This window comes from Microcebus murinus, chromosome 1, assembly GCF_040939455.1.
Source record: "Microcebus murinus isolate Inina chromosome 1, M.murinus_Inina_mat1.0, whole genome shotgun sequence".
Lineage (NCBI taxonomy): Eukaryota > Metazoa > Chordata > Mammalia > Primates > Cheirogaleidae > Microcebus > Microcebus murinus.
In genome coordinates this window covers 30,338,466-30,361,476 of record NC_134104.1, presented here as the reverse complement: position 1 = coordinate 30,361,476, position 23,011 = coordinate 30,338,466, and the positions used below count along the sequence as shown (strand labels likewise).

The following is a 23,011-nucleotide window of genomic DNA, read 5'->3' as shown; positions in this document are numbered from 1 at the left end:
TCAGCTCCTCAATCTAACTATGTGGCCTAGAGCAAGTTAGTCAGTGTTTCTGAGCTTCAGTATAGACCCACTCCTCAGGATTGCACAAAGATTAAATTAACTAAGCAATATATAAGTATACAAGATTCAGTTATTTTTCCTATTTTATGCCATAAGATTCTGTTATCGGGCTTATATTTCTTTCAATGTCTGGACTAAAAATAAAGGAAGTTCATAAAATTTCTGAATATCATAAAACTGAGAAAGACAGCTAGGGTGCCAAGTGAGAAAATCAGAATTTAATATGTCTCAACAGACTGAAATGATGGGCCGGAGCTAACAAGATTAAAATTAATAGAGCAAATTAAAAAGTCTGGTACTTGATTTAGGTTTAAAAAATTAGTTGTGAAAGGATAGACTGAAGACACCAGGCTTAAAGGGAATATATGTGAGCATGTGTCAGGGCTTCGGGGGTGGGCAGTGTGAAGTCAATTAATCACCTATCTGAACCAACTGAGAGATGTAGTTGCCAAATGAACAAATGTGGTCTTAGCTGGCATTAGCAGAATTATGTTTGGATCTTGTAACCTTCCGCCCCACCCCCTTGCCCCTTTACTCAGAAGTGGTCAGATCATGAATGTAGTAATGTGTTCTAAGCACTACATTTTCAGATGGACTTTTTAATACTTTTAAAAGGAAGACAATGCAGATAGGTAGTGAGGCTGCATGAAAAGCTAAAAATCACATCATAGGAGAAGAAATTCAAGGTCATGTGGTTAGTTCAGAAAATAATAAAGCCAGAGCAAGCATGATATTCTTTTCTTAACATTTTAAGAGACTGCCATGTCAAGTATACTTCTTCTAGCTCCAGGCAACAGAAAAGGACCAGTGAGTAGAAGTAACACTGAGGCAGATTATATTGTTTAATTCTTGGACTTTTTATGAGGCACTGTAAGCCTGAGATGGCAGGCATAATAGGAACCTGGGAAGAACCTGCAAAAAATCTCATTGGAGGGTACAAAATGCATAAGCAGTAAGGAGAAAAGCCCAGGGCGAGGAGGAAATTCAGGAAAGACTTGTTGGAAATTAATTCATAAGGGAGCAGGCATAATTTCTATAACCATCTCTGAAACATTGTTACAAAAGAGTCTTCTTCAAGTAGACATAACTGTGAAAGTGCTGGGGTCAAAAGTTAAAGGTGCATAGTTGGAATTGGAGCCATGTCACAGGATAATCAAGATGTGCTTTCCCAAAGGTAAGCTTTGATAATGCAAGGAAGATGAGACTAGTAGCTGGCAGGTAAGGGATGTCGTGGCTGCTGCCATTGTTACTATTATTCACCCATGTATCCTATCCATGCAGCATTCCTGAGCTCTATTTTTTAAAGAATATGTGTACACATAAAATGTAACAGGATGTATGCCATATGTATAAGTAAATGAGCAGGGCCTAAATAATCTCCCCTCAGAGCCTGTGTATAGGGAGTTTTAGTATTGGGGAAGCATTTGTATAGAGCAATATCTAAGGTTTCCTTTAAATCTAAGTCTAAATGTTGGGAAAGACCTTGTATATTATAATAATTTTTTTTTCAGAAGGAGGAGGAGAACAAGAACAATAAATGAATACATTCATAAATGCCTTCCGTTATTCTCTCCAATGTAAAATTTTCTAAAATAATGTTATAGACTGCTATTGCCAAAATGACTACACTGGTGTGGGAATCTAGCAATTTTCATGAAGAGATTGACTAGCAGGTTACTCCCAAACCAGATAAATTAGGGGTTAAGATGGTAATTATGATAACTACCTATAAAATTGTTATTTCTGCATTTGAAGATGCTTCCTAAAAGGCAGATGATTCCCTAAGGATGAGAGTTTACATATGAGGGAAATGTTTGGAAGCTGACACAATGTGTGCTTTCCATACCCTGATACATTTAAATTCAACCTATGTTTATTAAGTATGTCCTCCATATATGGCACTGTGCTAGGTACTATGGCTTAATAAAAATTGACTCGACCCCTGCCCTCAAGAAAGGCACTATTTGGAGTGTATCCTGAGATGAATAAATTATAGGGATTAGAATTACCATGTGCAGAGAACTGTTTGGATAGACACAGTTACTTGGAATCAGTGCCTGTTGAATGTGCTTGTCATTTGCAAAGCTGCATTAACTTAAAGCTAAGTTGTTTCTTGGGATACCAGAGATTTATATAATAATTTTTATTTATGAGTCTGTGATATTATTACTTCAATGTGAAGCATTGGACAGAAGTTAATGTGGTAACAATTCTAGCCTATACTTCTATCATGATAATAGATGTATGGGAAAAATTAGTCAACAGCGAAAAAGAAAAAAAAAAAAAAGAAAAGAAAAAGGCTTTTTATTCCTTACCACAAGGCAGTTCTTGCAATAGTTCTCAGGAATAACTGCATGTTCTGTCACCGTTGGGAAACTGAAGAATACTGAGGTTAAGAAATCTTCTCAGTGTCACTGGTTTTTAAGTCACTGGCCAAGGTGGGGTACCAACCCTCATCTGTTTTATTCCAAGGACTTCACTCTTACACTAGAGATAAATGGTAGCTTGTCATAGGAGCTATTGAAACCAGTAAGTAAGGTAGAGTTGGAAAGATGACAGTCAAGTGTTTTCTAGCTATAGGCTGAGATGATAGTTAACCTGAGGGCCTATAATAGCCTACAGTATTGGAAAGGTATAATAGAGGATGAGATGTCTGAATTATCTCAGTTGTTTTTCTCATTGTGCTTATTTATAAGCTTAATTTATGGGTCATATATATATGTATATGTACATACATACATATGTATGTACATATAGATGTGTGTGTGTGTGTATATATATATATATATATACAATCAAATAATATTCAAGGGCTGCAGTTCCCACTGGTCTGTGCCTGTTAGGAACTGGGTACATAGCAGGAGGTAAGCGAACCTTTATCTGTATTTACAGCTGCTCCCCAAACTCACATCACTACATAAGCTCCACTTCCTCTCAGATCAGCTGTGGCATTAGATTCTCATAGGAGCACAGACCGTACTGTAAACTGTGCATGCAAGGGATCTAGGCTGTGCACTCCTTATGCGAATCTAATGCCTGATGGTCTGAGACGGAGCTGAGGTGGTGATCTAGCACTGGGGAGCGGCTGCAAATACAGATTGTCATTATCAGAGAGGTTTGATTGCTCAATAAATGTAATGTGCTTGAATCATCCAAAAACCATCCCCCCAGCCCCAGCCCATGGAAAAATTGTCTTCCATGAAACTGGTCTCTACTGCCAAAATGGTTGGTGACTGCTATGTAAGAGTGTTTAATGTCACCTTTGATCTGTCATCTCTTCTACTTGCCTGGGTTCTCTGGATTCTATCAGAGATACTTGCCAATCTCATTTTTAATATTCATGGTTTTGCTTTCTGTCCATGAAAGTGTTTAATCATTCAGAAAACTAACTTCTCATTTTCATTTTTTATGGAATGGTAAATAAGCTAGAATATGTGCAAAAGTATAATACTCAGAGAAGGAGAAATCTCGAGGCAAAAATTTTCATTTTCTTCTCTTCTTCATTCTGTATTATCTTTTACTATTTTAAACAAAGCAAAACATCTGTATTTAGAAAACTTCTTGAAGAATGGGGAATTTTTGTTGAGTACAGACTTCAGTAAGTTTAACAAAACCACTTATTGTCAGGGGAAAAATAGTGCTATGTAAATTAACCCCAGTAACAGTTTAATTGTTACTGTGTTCTTAGTCTCCTTTCTAAAATTTTGGGGTTTTTGAGATTAAAAAATCTTTATTAAAACTTCTTTACTGTGATACAATAACTAAACCAAACCATCATCAATTAAGTGCTCTTTTTTCATGGATCTAATTAAATTTATTTTATTTTACTTAACTGATGGCTTGTATATGTCCCATCAAAGACACTAACTTATCATGTATCATATTTGAGAAGATAATCCATGTTTATTTTATATGATGTGCGATGTCTGACTTCTTTTTATGCTTGCTTTTCACTTAGCATTTCTCCAGTTTTTCAACTGCCCAGACACTCTGCTGTAATTTACGGCTCTTTTCTTTTTTGTGTAGTTAGGATCACTACAGAAAGTTACAGCAAACTCAGAGGGCATTGCACTAGTGTCCTCATTCTTTGCAAGAAAGTGATCATTACATGGTAGGAGGAGCCGTTAAACGTTCCTATTTGCCATTGTTATCTTTGCTTCCTACTCTTTTTGGCTTTCTGTGTGTTCATGGGCCCTCACGCGCTCTCTCTCCCTCTCTCATCCTAATAAAAAGGTTAACTTGTTCCTATTTTATTCTGTGTCACAGACTGGCTTCTCCTTCTCTGAGAGTTGCAGTGAATGAAAGGATTGTTTCACCATGCTTTCATTCCATTTAGTAACTTTGTGTAGGATCTGACACAGTCTTCTTGAATTGTTGCAGATGTTCCACCAACAAGTCAGGGAGTAGACCACAAGCAGGTCCAGAGAGAACTGGGAAACGTTGTCCTGCACCTCCACAACCCCACCATCCTTTCTTCCTCTTCAATCGAAGTGCACTGGACAGTGAGTTGTCGTTGCAATATTTGAGCTCACTTATAATGAAAGTGACTTCTGTGAGGTCATTATATATATAAACAATCATATATATGTAGTTTAACTGTTTCCTCCTTCTACAGTAATGATAACTTTATAATGTGAGTACTGTTTGTTATGGTAGCAGTGGTCTGGCTTTAAACAGACAAAAGTTCCATCATGTGAGTATTTTTTTTCTATCACACTGCAATAGTGAACTTTACCATTCTCAGGGCGAAGAAACACCCGCTATTAACTATGAGTATGTAACTTATGATAGGACCATTATCACATGGATTTTTTGAAACTTAGACATATTCTCAAGTAGTATGAGGTAGGCTTTTAAAATTAGAAAATAATACAAACACATTGTGCTTCCTCATCCCCTTGACTGTGGCATGCCTCTAGATGTGTCTCAGAGCTGCCATGATGCCTCACATTTCTGCATGAAGCATAGAAATTAATGTCATAGAAATTGATATCATCTTACAAAAGATAGTGGATTATTTTTTAGTATTCTATTTATATGAACGAGAAAAACATGGGTGAAGCCAGATAGTCTTTTTTGCATTTTATCATTTTGAATTTTCATTATTTTCCAATGAACCAATCAAAAGATATAAGTGATTGCATCTTTATTTGTCATTTTAATAGGTGGACCAACAATCTCAGTATATTCAAGGATATAAGATTCTTTATCGACCATCTGGAGCCAACTATGGTGAATCGGAGTGGTTAGTTTTTGAAGTGAGGACCCCAACCAAAAACAGTGTGGTTATCCCTGATCTCAAAAAGGGAGTCAACTATGAAATTAAGGCTCGCCCTTTTTTTAATGAATTTCAAGGAGCAGATAGTGAAATCAAGTTTGCCAAAACCCTAGAAGAAGGCAAGTATGATGAATTGGGTGATTTCTATGCATTGCAGTATATCTGTTAGACTTTTATTAACTTAATTGAAATTGCTAAAATATTAATAGTGGAATTATCAGCTGTCTTAATGTTGAACATATATTTTGCTAAGAAAATTTGTTTGATTAGAACTAGAAAAAACAAAATGCAGTGACAGTTGACTTGCTTCAGTAGTGGCCTACATAACACTGCAAATGTGAACATTATATTACTTAGTGGCATATACAGAGAATATTTAATTATTTGTAACTAAAATTCACATTTAAAGATGGAATTGTTTTCAATTTGCTTTCAATTCATCATTTCCCATTTATTTTGGAATGCTATTTTGATCCATGATTTATAAATAACGTGAATAATATTTTGGTTTGCTCAGGACTTTCTGGGGTTAGCAGTTTCTCCTTATGACTCATGTCTTTGGAAATCCTTTAATTTTAGGCAAACCAGTATGGCAGGCCACCCTACAACTGGAAATTAAACATTAATATATATGTTAAGGTAAAAGGTTAGGTGTCACAACTATACTCTTAAAAAAACAGAATTTTTCCTAATGTGTCTTTGTCACTTTGACTATATAAATGATTATCATGAAAGATTAGCATTCATCTTCACAGTTTTGAACAATTTTAGAGAGTACATGAGACTGGGGTTACAAAGTCAGAGACATAGAAATTATTCTCATATATACATGGAAATAATATATATAACTTTGTTTATGGAAAATTCATAATACCACTAGGTTAGCAATATTGTGGAAAAACCTTAGTAGTTTGCGACTATTTAGACTTGGATAAGATACATCTTTAAAACACATGCATATATTGATATAATATTAATATAGTTATTTTTTGGGTTTTAAATATTAACAACCTGCTTTCAATGTTCTTTTGCACACTCTAATATAATCTACTTTTTAAAACAATTTAATAGCACCCAGTGCCCCACCCCAAAGTGTAACTGTATCCAAGAATGATGGAAATGGAACTGCAATTCTTGTTAGCTGGCAGCCACCTCCAGAAGACACTCAAAATGGAATGGTCCAAGAATACAAGGTAATACATGCATATTAATTTACAGGTGAATACCCCCTCCATCCACAAAGTAAAAGAAAACTGGTTAAATTGTTTATGGATATTTGGCGCCATCTGCTGGTCGTAATATCAACATGTAAAATTATTTCTAAAACACTATTCAGTGGTAGTCTAGTAATTTTTTGTGCTAGAAAATTACTTGAAAATTATTTGAAAAAAAATTAATTTAAAACATATAAAATCTAACTGGTCACAAAATATATAGCTCTTTCTAATTCACACAAACAGCAAATTTAAATAGTAATAAAAAATCTTTGTCTCCCTAAAAATAGCTTAAATTTATTTTGCAGGATTGGATTGCCCTATAGAATTGGCTATGAGTCACATTGTGTCAGAAATGATTTACTTTATTTTTTTACATATTTGAAATTATGAAACTTTAGAGCTGAGTTGGAAAAATTATTTCAGTATGTATGAAAATCATTTTTTCTATAAACCTTTAGTCCCTAAATAAAATTTCATGTCTCAGAGGAAATTCAATTATACATGTCTGTATGTTAGTGTGAATTTTTAAAATATGTAATGTGTTTTCAAGTGATTTAATCTAATGATTCTGAATAATTATTTTTACCCGTGAAATTATCAGCTCTATTCAATGACTAGAGACAGTCACACCTAGATTTATTTTAAGCAAATATTTTCAGGCATGCCATGCTGCATCAAAACCTACTTATGAGAAATGAGACTTTGTCAAAAGAATGTATTTGACCTTATCTTATTAATGAATCTGTATTATAGGATAGTCTTAATGAACTATGGTAAATGAATAATTGATAAGTTGAATCAGGAAATCCTCAGTAGAAAATAGATTTCATGTGTATTCTCTCTCTCTCTCTCTCGGCTTTCATTTTGTTTTATTTTAGAGACAGGGTCTCACTCTGTCACCCAGGCTGGAGTGCAATGATGCAATCGTAGCTCATTGCAGTCTCAAGCTTTTGGACTCAAGCAACACTTCTACCTTAGCCTCCTGAATAGCTAGAACTATAGGCCAGTGCAACCACAGCCAACTAAATTTTTCATTTTTGTAGGGACAGGGGTCTTGCTATGTTGCCCAGGCTGGTCTTGAACTCCTGGCCTCAAGCAAGCGATCTCCTGCCTTATACTCCCAAAGTGCTGGCATTACAGACGTGAGCCACTACACCTGGCCTCATTTGTATTTTTTTCAACAGTTGTATAAGCATACCACATACTAGAAAAATTTTAACTACAATGCTTATGCTTCTCTAGACATTGATTTATATTTTTGTTAATGCCTGAGTATTTTTCTAGCTACTAGCTAAATTATAATATTCAGCAGATTATCTCTTAGGTGCAAGTACTTTAAACTGAGCTCATTGATATGAAAATGCTGTTAGGAAGGCGGGCACCTTCTCCGGTTAGATCAGTTATTTTTAATTACATGCTGACATCAGAATCACTTGTGGAATTATTTTCCAAATACAGATGCCTGGCCACCACCCTCAGAGATTCTGATCAAGTTGGTCTGACAGGAGTCTTCGGACGTATATTTTGATAAATCTGTCTGGGTGATTCTGATGTACATCCTTAGTTAAGGCCCAAATAAAGACTAAAATGTTCTCTTGTATAGCAAATTAACTTGTACAATAACCAGGAATCCTGAGCTTAATTTTAAATATAATACTTTATTTTAAAATAATTTTTAAAACAAATTGAAAACCTCTTTGTGAAATTTGCATACATTAACAGTACATTTTTTTAAAAGTATTTAAAATACTCCCATATATGTATTATGGATGCTTTCAGCCTTTAAGGTATTTCAAATAAGATTTTCTAGAGTAATTGAGTCATTAAAAGGTAAAAGTCTCTATACTTTTAAGCGCTTTGTTACAAGTTTCAAGGTTATTTCAATACTGGGAGTGACAGGATACCATGTTTCAGTCCAGAAAAATAGACTATTATAGAAGATTTTTAAGGATTTAAAGTGAGGTGATATCTCAGCTCTCAAGCAGAATTGTGTAATATAGGCATTTTCCCCTAAGAGTCAAAACTCATTTCTCTCCAGAAGAAATGCAAAAGGGTGGATTTCACTTAACTTCACGGTCAATTTAAAATAATAAAATGCCTTTCAGAACCTGATTGACTGGTACAAAATCAGTTTGTGGCTTTGGTACAGCTGCGTAATGTAATTGGGGGGAAAAAATTCACAACGGAGTCTTTATTTCCAAATGATCAGATTCTGATATAGTGTCTGACCATTTGTTGGTGTTACATATTGAAATTCTATTAAAATAATATTAACTTTCAAAGAAAACAATTAGAGGTTATTGCCCAAATGATAGAGGACACTGATATTCTTAGATTTATTTTAAATCCCTTTTCCTATTACGGGTTAGACAATAGCCTACTTGAAACTAATCCTACATAATGCTTGAGGACATCACAAAGAATATAGAGCATGTTTTACTACTCTATGGATCATTTTCTTGTGGAAACTGAGTTTGAATATTGTCATGCAACCTATCCAAATTCTCGAATATTGCAGGGATCACTCTATGGGGAATCCCTTAATGAAATTTAAAATAAGGGTTAGAGTGTAGTGTAGAAATCTTAATTTCTTAAAAATAGTTTCTTATCACAAATATCATTATCAAATATAATCAAATTTAATGAGGCATACAATGACTTTCTTATAAGAAGAATGTCCTTCTTTCACATAAAATATGTATTGTTATTTTTTATGATCTCATATAATGAAAAATGAATTAATATTTCCATTTAAATCTGAGTGCTGATTTTCTCTTATTGATAATAGTTTAACATACCATAGGCTGACTAAAATCCTAGGATGATTCTTACTCCATGTATGTAGTTTTGTTTTTAATAAGCATATTTGTGCAAATTACTTTTGTTTATTCAAAAGCTCTCCCTCCTTCTTGTGAAGGTACTTCTTATAAAATGTAAGGTGACAGTGACAGTGCCAGGTAGTTTCATCCCCACGAACTGTTGAAGTAAGGGAGTAGACTCAAGAGTTTCCTACTTCTTTTGCTTTATGATATCTGGTCATCTTGCATGACACCTAGAATGCAAATGTTGAATGATGATAGAAAAGTTACTGTTCTTTATCTGGAAATACATGGCTTTCTTCAAGATCCTTTTTTCTAGCAATTTCTTGGTTTTAAGAAGAAAAGAACAAACACCTAATGATATAGGCTGATATAGAACCTAATGATGTGACCTGATAGGAACCATGGTCTTCAATCAAAAATTTATAGACTTACCTGATAGAAATAATCCTTTAAAAGTATGTGAGAAAGTATAAAGGAGTCTCGATGCTACTACTAACACTAGGTTTAACTAGAAGAGTCTTAGAACAAGATCTTAGGGGAAAATGACTCTGGAAACTTCTTATGGTTGGTTCACATTCGGTCTGAACTCTGTCTGGCCTTAAAGCCACAATCCTCTGTGGACCTTCGAATTAACTTAGATAATTTGCCAGCTTGACATTCCTTGCGTACTTCTTACAGGTTTGGTGTCTGGGCAATGAAACTCGATACCATATAAATAAGACAGTAGATGGCTCCACCTTTTCTGTGGTCATTCCCTCTCTTGTTCCTGGGATTCGATACAGTGTGGAAGTGGCAGCCAGCACGGGTGCCGGGGCCGGAGTGAAGAGTGACCCTCAGTTCATCCAGTTAGGTAAGTGTCAGTACAGATCCACCCTGACAGTCTATCATTGTATCCTGTGTCCTGCTTTGCTTTTTTGGTATGTGGCTGAGCCACTGTTGCAAAGTTTAATAAAATATGGAATGTGGCTTAGAGCTGCAACAAGATATTAGCTTTATTTAAAACATAGATAAATAGACTAGATATAGATATCTTAACTAAACTTCAACTTATCCAAGCACATGTTTTAGATGATATTTCAAACAAAAGGCTATCAGTATTCAGTGTTTCCTAATCCTGTCCTGTAGAATATTTGTTTTGTCTATTCAACAAGTACCATTAATTAAGTTCCAATGTTACTACAATGAAGAAAATAGACACAGTCTGCAGTCTCATGGAACATGCAGTTGTTTGGGTTTAAAAAACAAATAAACTTGCATGCAAAACTTAAATTAGGTATTATAAGTTTATAACAATATGGAATTTATATTTATGTTTAGTATCTATTTAAAATGACAATCTCTTTTTATAACAAAAGATAGATTGAGATGTCCAAGAGCATTGAAATATGTTTATTTGCTAATTACTTAGAAAGTTGAATACAATATATGTTTCAAAAGTGGTTAGAGGAACTTAAAAAAAATAAACCTGGCATAGAAACCTTCATCACCACAATTCACTTTAGGTAATATGGCATGAACATAAAATATAAATTAGTAAGTAATTACTAGTAAAATCTAAAACAAACAACAAAACCAGCAACAAAATTCTATTGCAACTTAAAAGTAGAGAGAAAGGGTCAGATATTAATAAGTGACATTTAAATTATCAATGGTGCCAAGAAGTATATAGTCAACTTTATATCTGTGCATTCTAGATCAGAAGTTAAATATTAGTTTATATCAGTTGCTAAATTATGAAAAAGTACTAGATGTATGGATCATTATACTTCACAAGTAGTTCCATACTATCTTTGCATTGTAATAATATTGATGACATCCTAGAAATTATTTGGAAACAAAATTAAGGAACATTTGGCTTTGATAAACTTTGTTGCAATACTTAAAGAACTTCACATTTATTTAGTAAAGTATTATTGCTTTTCCATTGTTAATACAACGCCAGCTACTTTAACAGATACACTTGCAGAATATCTGTCATGTAACGTAATAAATTCTACCAAAAGTCCAACTGTGGGTGGGACTTGTTTCATGCAGACATTGAGGATTATAGGCTGACAACTCTTGGCCTCTTTAACAGGAGGCTTCCAAGGTTGACCTTGGACCTGCAGAAAGGAAGAAAGGAGAGACATAGTCTATAGGAGGGTTTAAATGGTACATGTCTGGAAATGGTGCATGTTACTCCTGCCCAATGTGACTGCAAATAGATGAATGGGGTCACCACGAAACCAAGTCAGTGACGAGGAAGCTACTTCCCAACAACTCCATTCTATGAGAGTCCCAGTGAAACCTTTAGGGGAGAGGTTGCTGTCTCTTCAAAGCCATGGGTCAAAATTTGACTTTTGGATTTATCTTTTACATTTACCACATTGTAAAGTGATGATTATACACACAACTTTTGTACAAAAATAACTTCATGGTTTATTTGAAACAATACAGGAAACTATAAAAAGTTGCCTGATGCATTTGTTACAATGTTATACAAGATACAAAGGAAGATATAAAGTATATATTGAGGAAATCTGTTGATATTCAAATATTTGCCCACTTCATTAAAATTGAAATTATAAGTTACATTGTGATGACCCTATAAACTGTTGATATTGTTTCCCTATTTTATATAACATGATTTTTAGTTCTGATTTTTGGAAGATAAATTGGAAAAAGGACAATGTGTGATTTTATTTATTTAAGATTTAAATCATGGGATTTAAGGGTCAAATTGGTGTTCTTGGGATTATAAATGTGTTCGTTTCTCCCTATCTTAATATAGCCTCAGCTGCAATGAGACAAAGACTGAGATAAAGAGTAGCTGTTTTAATTCATTAGTCACACTGCACTTTATTCCGTTAAGCCCATCTGGCTGCTTGCATGGAACCTCTCTTGGCTGTTTCCATAAAATCTGAAGCTACTCAACGTAACCTTGCACAAATAGCCATGAAATCTATAAACCTAACAGATACAAAGGGTGTATTCGGAATAAAAAGAATAGGTCTGCTTGGTGAACTTTCAGTGGATGAAGTGCTCTTAGGATAACCAGAGATAAAAGAGTCTGGAACATGAAATACAACTTTCAGTCAACAAACAGTTGAAGGCAGGAGACTGCTTGTGAAAATAGGTTTTTCAGGCTTGACCCTCCATAGAATGAAATCTGAAATTCTGTTAAAAAAAAAAAAAGTCAAATTGAAAAACCACACACACACACACACACACACACACACACACACACACAACGCGCGTGCTCACGCACGCAACATGAGAAGGAATTTAGCCATTTTGTACTGGAAAAGGTGCTGTTTTCACAAAGGCTGTTTCCTTAGCCATTGAATGCTGCTAATGTTTCCTGCCAGTTTTGTCTTATCAAGATACAATATCATTTAATATGAAAAAATATTTTGTGGGTATTTTTTTCTGTTCAAGAAATATTATTCATATATGATGAACTATACCAATTATTTTTCTGTAAAAAATGTATATTTGTACTGGAAAATGTTTCTATCTTAAAGCAGATTGTATTAGCAGAATTGTTGTATTTCTCTCTAATTTGTTCGTGAGGTCTCTCTTTGCAAAGTGGCTATAAACTCTAGTCCTGCCCTGACAGGGCTTCAGGGGATTTGGTTGTAGGTGGTTACATTGTGCCTTTCACAGGATCTTTCTTTATCATTGCAGACAGCATAATGCCTAAGGGTCAAACCCATGACCAGATTTCCCTGTCACAGGAATCTTGTTTATGCTGGTAGATGCCCTTATGATCCTTATCTGCCCTGTGTCCAGTTTATTCCTGCCAATATGGCCCCTCTCTAGAAGAGCCTTAACTGGGAGGAAAGTTAGGGTCAGGTGTATTAGTCAGATGAGACACAGAGGATGCAAGATGACAAAAACACATGAAATAACAGAACAGCATATTGCTCACACATCCATTAGAGAAGAGGGAGTGTTGTGCCAGCAAGGGCCAATGAGAAGGCCACAGGGGCAATGTGCTCAACCAGCAAGTGGGAAGCCAGAGAGAAAGGACTTTGGGGCTGTGGTCTTTTCGGTATTCATGGCAGTTCCCAAGTAGGTTTGCTTTGGGGAGTTTTAATTGGTGGGTTTGTACAGCAAATGGCTCAAGTTCCATGGGGTCATGCATGACTGAGAATGGTCACTGGGGCATATCTGCACAGTCCATATGGGGTGCAGGGTCAGTGGGTAAGCCAAGTAGGTGGTATCTATATACCTCATAGGGAGGTGGTCACCAGTTGTCTAAGACAGATATCTGGATTGGCCACATTGAGGAACTGGGAAGGAGACGGAGAACTGGAAACTGTCAAGGTGAGGAGATCCAGCCTCTGGTATGAGAAAGTTAAACTTAAATTCAAAATGCATGCTGAGATGTTGTGGGAGAAGAACATTAAAGCTGCAGAAAGTAGTGAGAATTCTACACATTGGACATTTCCGGGGTTAGCATCACTCAGTGCCACCAAAATGGGATATTGCTTTGATGATAGAACAACAGTTTCCAGTTTTCTACAAAGACTTTACTGACTGCTTTGTGTGACTTGACGTCATGGTGGGCTTTAAAAAGTCTTAGTAGGCTTAAAGTGTAAATGTAAAATAAGTAAATTTTATTAGCTATATATCCCATTAATTTTTAATTCTTGAATCAAAATGGCTAACAGAAAATATAAGCCTTTTTGACTATTCATAACACTTGATAATTCTTATGCATATTTAATGTTCTTTTCTTATATCTATTGCTGGCTATGGTTATTATTTTAAAAGAAAGATCATTCATAGTCCTTTCAGTGGTAATATTATCTTAATTTCTCATTGTGTTTTAATGATCCTGAGTTTATAGGCCATTCTGAATGTGTTTCCAAGACAGTTGAGGGTCTTACAATATAGTCTTGGTAGGGGATACACATACACACACAAAGACAGCTATTTTTTCAATATTTCCTTTATAGAGGACATAAAATTGTATTTCTTCCCTTTTTTAGAATGTATATCTAAAGCTTCCTATAGAAGTCTGAGGAAGTTTGTATCTTTTCTATACCCCTTATTATATCTTATTCAGTACCCCTTATTTATTATTAACATGTGTTATTTGTACATGCATTCAGGTATTTCATTTTTTAGCTTCATACTTTTGTGTTTATATCAGTTGGATGAGATAATCATGATAAGTATGATCCCATTAAATTATGCCATACTTGTTTTGAATGGAAATAAACAAAATAAATATAATTTTGCTGAAAACCTCATGAAATGTTTTATTTAATGACGGCTGGTGGTACAGAATGAAAAACAGAAATCATTATCACCAGATTAATAAAATAATGACACCCAGTTTATGTCACAAAAGTATGCTTGCATTATTATAGTAAGTTTTAAATCCAAATTAATCAGAGGATGGTTTTTCAGATTCTCATGGAAATCCAGTGTCACCTGAGGACCAAGTGAGCCTTGCTCAGCAGATTTCAGATGTGGTGAAGCAGCCCGCATTCATAGCAGGGATCGGGGCAGCCTGTTGGATCATCCTCATGGTCTTCAGCATCTGGCTGTATCGACATCGGAAGAAAAGGAATGGACTTACTAGTACTTATGCGGGTATCAGAAAAGGTATTCACTTTCCTAAGTTTTTCATATTTTAATGTTTATAGAACTCTTGATTTTAATGTTTTATTCCAAATTATTCATGATTATATACATCCTATCTTAAATTATTTTTGTATATAAAGATTTTCAAAAATACTTTGATTTTATTGTGGTATCTACATATTAACTTCTCTTATGTAGCAGTACCACAAATAGAGCTTACCAGTTTCTTAGGGCCCCACTCCTTTAAAATATATTTTACCAAGGTAGGTCTAGGCTTGGCCCTGTTCTGTTAGGGAATTCATTTATTACTTTCTATTCTTGAAGGAAATTTTGTATTTCTTTGTTACTGAAATTATAAATACATGCCTTGAACTGTTTCACACAGTTTTTTTGGGGGGGGTGGGGGCATTGTTGCCCTTTGTGAAGCAAAAAAGAGACTACTACCATTTGATTACTTATAAAATAGTCCTTTCTTGGTGAATATGGAATGTATGACTGAGTGATGCACTTTTGCTTACAAAGGTCCAGTACCTTTTTATTGTGATTTTTAAAAGTTGCAGAATTGAATATGTGTATGTTGTTAATTAGTGATGGTGATTTTTTTACAGATAAGTTTACCATTTTAGAAAAGAAAGTTTACTTGGCTGCTGTTATTTATAATTTTAAGGATGAATTAAATATGCCAAGGTTTTTCAGAGACACCTTTGCTACATATCATAAAAGATAATGATTTGTACTTTTTATTCTCTGAGGGGATTGTTAGCAGTGTCAGATAGATAATCCCTCCTGACCCCCAGATATATTCATCAACTCTGGGCCTCAGATCTAAGCTATAGGTTGGGTGGCTGTAAGTCCCAGTTTTCAGGGGACGGTTCAGTTTGTGTCTTTATCCAGTAAGATTATTTCTGATCCTCCTTTTTGCTCTCAGAATTGTCCTGGTTTAGATGACAAATTATACAAATTATAGGGTCTATACTTCAGTCTAATACAAGTTTTGCTTTGCTGAAAACCAAATTTAAAGAGGATCACCAATAAAATCATCATTTCTCCCAACATCACAACCTTTTTTTTTTTTTAATCTAATTGTCAGTACAAATGAGCATTTCCTATACATCTTGGCCAGGAAAATTCTTTTACCCATTATATGGAAAATGTAGAATTTTTAATGCTAGCTAGAACTTGAATGTCCTTGTACATTTATAAAATAGTCTAGGACAGCAGAAATACTGGACCTCTCAGTCACAAAGAGTCTTGGCATGAAAGAGTCAGCACAAATTCATCACTAATACTATACAAATAAATTTCTGTGCCTCCTGCCTGTGGCTGAGCAGCAATCTTTTCATGTACATACATTTGCCTTAGCATTATCATCCTTAAATATGTTTTTTTCAGATATGTGTCCTATCTAGAGATGAAGCAATATGTCAATATCCCTGCCTGTGAAATGGAAAATGAGGGCTTGGAGGTTACTGCAAAGAGAACTGGTGCTCATTATATATACAAAGTAGAACAATGTCAGGCACATGTGTTACTGTATAAAACCTTTGACTAAAAAAATCAATGCAGAGACGGGTTTGTGCGTGTCTGTATGTGGTGAAGTGGGGAAAGAATAGGGAGGTTGACTTTGTTTTGAAATCTGATTTGAATGAAGAAAAGTGACTAATTAACATATAGATGTGGAGTCTCTTGAATTCTCCAATCGAAAGACCTCCATCATCAACTCCATTTTGTAAACGTGAGTCAGTGGAATCCTGTGTTTCTTAGGATGACAAAGTGCCATACCTGTGTGATTACAGCAATTTAATGCTCGACATTGTCTTAAAATATAAAAATGTGACATGAAACAACTATTCTTCCTTTCTGAAATGTTCCTTTTCCTTTACTAATATACTTTGAGCATGCTGACAAATGCCTATGTGCTCTTTCTGCAAAACCTATTAAACTAATATCATTGTCCTTTCAACTAGCTTGTGTTTAAGCAGAAATCATAGAACATAATTACAAATGTAATTTGATGGGCATTTGATTCTGCTTTCCTCACTTTGTCCTGTTGGCACTTTTTCATAATTCTGTTTCTATGCAATTCATTTTAAAAAGTGTGTTTGGGGATCTTAAATTTTCTGTGCCAAAAAACAGTGCCAGTAATTTTAAGAAAAAAGGAAGTGAAATATTGTAAAAATAAATACATACATAAATAAATATATAAATAAATAAATGTAAAAGAGCTTATTGACTTATAACACATCAAGCCAGAGAGTGTCACTTTGGAAAATAGTGATCATTTTTAATATTTCCCCCTTACATTTAGCTATCAGTGTGACATCTACTAGTTCACTCAGTACCCCTGTCCACATAGATTCACATATTGCATCAGCATCACTTGGGTACACAGAGAGTTTATTATATTATTGGAAGCTTTGAGAATTAAGTTGTTCTTTGGTGTGCTAGCAGTGAAAATTTCATTTAGACTGACCTCTTTTCATCTCTTCTTCAATTCCTCAAAGTGGGGTTAGCAGTTAGCCAGGAGAAATAATGACAGGGACCTTTCATATTTTCCTGGTGTCCTTGTGATTACAAATTAATGTTCAGGCACTCCATTCTTGCCTGAATAGCTTTAGTTTCAAATGTACCTTTCTTTTTTTGTTGTTTTTTTTTTTTTTTTTTTTTTTTAATAAAGACTTGTTACTATGGCTCTGAATTTTTGAATGTAGCTAAATTACATTGACTCTCTGAAAAGACCTGTCTGAAAGAAAACACAATAGAATTCTTAAGACAGGGACTGCTGTGCTGCAAACGAAGGCCAGGGTATAAATTAGGGACACAGATTGAATTTTATGCTTTTGTTCTTTCTAGTATGCTCAGAGATAGAGTAGCTTGGTAAGAGATGACAGTTGTAGGGGATGCTATAGCGTTCTAGTTTGCCACCCCAAGTCGCTGATACTACAGTAAATTTCTTGAACAGTGTTCAGATGTGATATAGAAAATACATTTTGGCAGTTTTTTGATACATGATAAGCAATCAATATTCCAGTTTGTTTGTATGAAAGATTTTTTTTTTTTTAAAGCAAACTTTAATCTTAGAGGGGATAACGTAGATTTCCTTGCCTTCTTTACTAGGGCAGCGTTTAGTTTAAATTAACGTGAAGAGATTGGAAAAATAAGCCAATCTCCTCCCTCTATGAAATGACATGGAAATTGCTCTGGTGTTATCCAACATCTAGGAATGGGAGAAGATAGGAAAAGTGGGGGAGGCAAAGCTGCTACTTTTGAGGCCTGCAGTTCAATTTCAGGCATTATTGATTAGATTAAGATTTATAACTGCAGAGAGAGTGAAGGTTTTCAGAGCGATGTTATTGTTCTATTGTTTAGCTTCTACTGTGGCATTAAAAAAATGTTCAGTTCAGCCCACTCCTAGAAAGCTTCTGAATGTAAACTCTAAAAGGGAAATTAAAGCTTAAAACTCTACATTTTTTCTGTACGTTCACAAATTTTTATGATGTTAAGAGTGTAGTTTATGATATCAGGCATTTCTGCTCAGTGAAACAGTTTAATTTTATGGTCCTCTTTGTTTCAGTGTGTTCTTTCCTTTCCTCTCCTTTTTTCCTGTCTCTCTTTTTTATTCTTTTTTCTTTTCCTTGCTTCTTTCTTTCTTTCTCTCTCAATGATAAATACTTAAATGCACCTAGTAGTCCACTTCAATAAGCATTTACTTTCAGATTTCTAGATAGGATTCCAGCAAGACCCTGATAATACTTGTTTAAAAATCCATCATCCAGTGTTTGGAAATGATTAATAGTGGAGGATTCCTGTTTGTGCTAAAGCCGTGAGCTAAGTCTGTGTTACTAAATGCAGGGTCATTCACAGGCTAACCTAGCACAATTTCCCTCCTGAGTGTACTAGAATGTCAGACACTTCAGAATGGGACCTGTAGAGACAAGCTTCTTTTTCTTAACCTCAGATTTGGTTTTATTCATATATCAGAGTGTCAGAACTACTGGCTTAGTTATTTACATTTGTTTTATGTTCAGCTGTCTGCTTGATTTATACTAATGTGATATGTTCCCTTTCTCTCTTCAGCTTAATAACTGGTTTATATTTTGTTTTGATTTTTCAGTCCCGTCTTTTACCTTCACACCAACAGGTATATATTTGCACTTACCCTCCTCCTTTCCTTTGTTAGTTTGGCATGGGTTGTACTGTTTCTGTTTTTATTTCATTTTCTTCAGTAAGTTGGGGCAAAGGACTTAAAACAGAATATAATACTTCATTTACGTAACGCCAGGCATGTATGTGAAGTAGAAATGGTTGGTGTTATTTATTCATAACTCCACATTGCATCTTAGCCATGTTTGCATGTGTTTCATTAAATAGACACACTGTTTCTACCCTCGACATGATTTAACATGCTAATGATCTCATTAATTATTTCATACTTGGCAGTGCATTTTTTCCCTTAACTTAAGCTTTCAAGTTTTCCAACAAAAATCTCTCTCCATCCTAATTCCTTGTTTATAGAATCAATGTTGTTAAAGGTAACCAAAATATCTAGCACATGGGAAAGATAAAACTTTTCATTTTCCCTAAGTCAGAATCCTAATGTTCTGTTCTATTCAGTTTGTTTCAAAGTGGGTCCTCTTCTGTCACCTCACCTCTAGTAAAAGATGTACCTGTAGTTATGCCTCCTCAGTCTTAATCCAGTTATTGTAATCACTGGGAACAGTTATCTCTGTCTAACAGACTCCCAGTTTGGAGTTCTTCTAAGTAGCAGAATTTGGCAGCTTTAAAAAACATATTTCTTCTTAGAAAATGTGTCTGTATTTACAGAAAGGCTAATCTTCTTAACCTCTTGCCTAACTATGTGCAAATCTGTTTTTGTTATGGCTAAATTTTTATACCCCAAATTTATTAAGCTGAGAAGGCTTTCAAGAGCATTAAAATATATTTTTATCACATGTACATGTCTGATGAAAATATAATGAGAAAGGGTTTCCAGAAGCCACAATAAAAAATAGGTTGCATTAATTAATAGTCACAAGTTGGCATGTATCTTTGTGTGTGGAAAGAAGGTTTATTTTAACATCTATCTTTGCCTTACTGGTACTCATATTTCTGGAAGAATATTCTAGTATGGGTTTTTTTCCTCTGAATTTAAGATTATACTTGTATGAAATCATGAAATTCTATGCTATAATAAATTTAAAATAGAAATATATGGGAATGCTAATGTACAAACGGGTAATAGTTACATTTAATAAAAGTGCACTGATGTTTTGCTTTTGCTTGATTCTCTACCTTGTAGAACATTAAGAAAATAAGAAACATTAAGAAAATAAGAGTGATATATATTTAATCCTATATAATCTTTTAAAAAATTACTAGTTGTATCAGAAATCTGATACATCTTGTGATGATTTTTGTAATGCTTTTAGGTAGGAAGAGAGAAATAATTTCATTTTAGAAAGATGTTCATGGATATGTTGCTTTTGATATATAAATGCACCTGTTAATTGTGTTTGTTTGTTTTTTTTGTAACATTGTAGTAACTTACCAGAGAGGAGGCGAAGCTGTGAGCAGTGGAGGGAGGTAATTATCTTGCTTATTTTGTAGATCCTAAAGGGAATTCCAAATGTTTCTTCTTGTCTTCCTCCGTGACACCACTTTCTTTGCTTACAAGGTTTAACTTAAAGGTGAAATGTGTTTAAATCCTTTAGAAAGATTCCATTCAGCTGTGCTGTTGAACCAAGCTATTGAGCACAAATGCAGTTGATTGGAGTGGTTGCATCTTTGTCAATGACCACCAGAGGGAGGACTTTAACCGAGAAAGACAGACTTGCTGATTTAGCAGATGATTAAAAGGAGTTAAAGTGATTAAGCTGTGGCATTTATGAAGATTAAGAAATATAGCTAGTTAACAGATACTATCAAAGAAAAAAGTGTTCATTTGAAAACCTGCTGAACACAGCAATTGCTCATAAGTTGTTGTAGGTTATGTTTGTTTGTTTTTGTTATAAATTCAACTTCACATCTCCATTTGCAGGGAAATATGTTGAACTAAAAGAAAAAATCTTAGTAGCTTGTTAACAAAGAGGTTTTTCTTCCCCTCTAATTAAAATGAGCCTCAATCCGATAGTTATGATATTTTGGTAATTATTATTCAGTGAACTTTAATATATTCACAGAGAAATCACAAATTGATGTGACAGGCAGCTTAAAGGGGCTGAAATAAGGTATAAGTTACATGAACCAAGCATCAGGATTTTCCACAATATGATTTAAAAAAACCAAAGTAACATTTAGCTTAAGGTTTAAAAGAAAAAAGACAAAAAAACTTACAACCAAAACCATTTTGTAATTCAAATCAATGAACTTATTAAATTCCCTTCTTTCTGCAGTTGGATAATATGATTGTTCCTGGAATGACAAAAATGTGTTAAGATGTTATTCCTCAATCCAAAGAACATACTGTCCAATAATTTAGTTTGTAACAAAGAGCAATTAAAAAAATGTTGACCACCTTTATCCAATTTCGGCAACAAGCACTGGCCTTTTCTTTCCTGACTACTGCTAACTTCTTGTTTTCATACCTGCGATATAAAACCAGCCACTGAAAGACCCCAAAACTAGGGAGGTCTTCATAGGGAATAAAACCACTTGATTCAGAAATTAAACAAAGGCATGTTTTTGCATTCAGGGAAATTCCATCTAAATAACAGTCCTGGCAGACATTCATGAAAGAACATTTTCTCTTGAGTGAATCTGGAATGCTCAATTATATATCTACCTTGTTACATGTGTCTATTCATGACTGTAGACTCAACTTTGTCATTAATCAAAACATATGAAAGTGCTTCCTGAGCATCCTCTATATGTTCTGCATTAGCCTCTGCGCATGGGCATGTGTGGGTCCTACTATAAAGGAATTTACCCTTTAGACCAAATTATCACATGGGAAACAATATCAGGGATGCATAGGTAGCAAATGCTAGTTTCTACAGTAGGACTGAAAAATTACAAAGTTCCTGAACTATGTATTTGGAAAACTCTTTATAGCACTGTACAGACATAGCCTTCCTTTTGCATCAGTGACCAAACTGCATAAAAATTCCTGCCCTTGTGGACTTTACGTTATACTGCAAAAGATACAAGATGAATACTAAACTTGTTTTTAAAAAGTCAACTGTACAGTATCAGCAGTTGACAACTGCTATGGAAAAAATAAAGCAGGATAAAAAAATTAGGGATGGCCGGGCACAGTGACTCACGCCTGCAATCCTAGCACTCTGGGAGGCTGAGGCGGGCTGATCGTTTGCGCTTAGGAGTTTGAGACCAGCCTAAGCAGGAACGAGACCCCATCTCTACTAAAAAAAATAAATAGAAAGAAATTAGCTGGACAACTAAAAATATATAGAAAAAATTAGCTGGGCATAGTGGCACATGCTTGTAGTCTCAGCTACTCGGGAGGCTGAGGCAGTAGAATTGCTTGAGCCCAGGAGTTTGAGGTTGCTGTGAACTAGGCTGATGCACAGCACTCACTCTAGCCTGAGCAACAAAGTGAGACTCTGTCTCAAAATAAATAAATAAATAAATAAATATTAGGGATGCCTTAGTATGGGAGGCCTCATTCTAAGCCTTCTGTGAGAAGGTGTGAGAAGGTGTGTGTGTCTGTGTTTTGTAATCCAGTGGAGTAAAAGAATGAATAGCGAACCAAACTCCCATACTAACTTCTCTTGTATCCATTCCGTAAGCACTGGTTTCCCCCAAGCATCTCAGACTCTCTGAGTCCTCACTGGACCTCCCACCTCCCTAGGTTGATGACTCCTAAGCCAAAACCTTTTAGTCATCCTCTTTCACCTCCTGCATCCATTACTGCATTTGTTTGTCCTCTCTTGCCCCTTTCACTTTCACTAATACTGTTTCATTTCAAGCACTTGCTCTCCTTTGCCTAATCTCCCACAAAAGCTCCCAGCAGCCCTCCCTTCATCTGCCTTCATTAGCACGATTTCCTGCTAATTCCCTTTGCCCACTAGAGACAGAATGATCTTTTGAAATGCTTGTGG

At 35.0% G+C, this 23,011-nt stretch overlaps 1 protein-coding gene across 5 annotated transcripts in view; it reads left to right on the top strand.

Moving 5' to 3' along the window:
* Nucleotides 1-23,011, top strand: part of ROBO1 (roundabout guidance receptor 1) — a 1,079,496-nt gene that overhangs the window by 1,012,275 nt on the left and 44,210 nt on the right. For 3 of the 5 annotated variants that reach the window (XM_020284809.2, XM_012737156.3, XM_012737161.2), the window contains 7 exons: nucleotides 4,441-4,562; nucleotides 5,226-5,457; nucleotides 6,410-6,531; nucleotides 10,056-10,227; nucleotides 14,778-14,975; nucleotides 19,069-19,095; nucleotides 20,495-20,537. In XM_020284809.2, coding sequence (XP_020140398.2) covers nucleotides 4,441-4,562; nucleotides 5,226-5,457; nucleotides 6,410-6,531; nucleotides 10,056-10,227; nucleotides 14,778-14,975; nucleotides 19,069-19,095; nucleotides 20,495-20,537 — 916 coding nt within the window. The remainder of the gene's footprint in view (nucleotides 1-4,440; nucleotides 4,563-5,225; nucleotides 5,458-6,409; nucleotides 6,532-10,055; nucleotides 10,228-14,777; nucleotides 14,976-19,068; nucleotides 19,096-20,494; nucleotides 20,538-23,011) is intronic. The other 2 variants (XM_076000874.1, XM_076000880.1) reach the window with 1 other exon arrangement.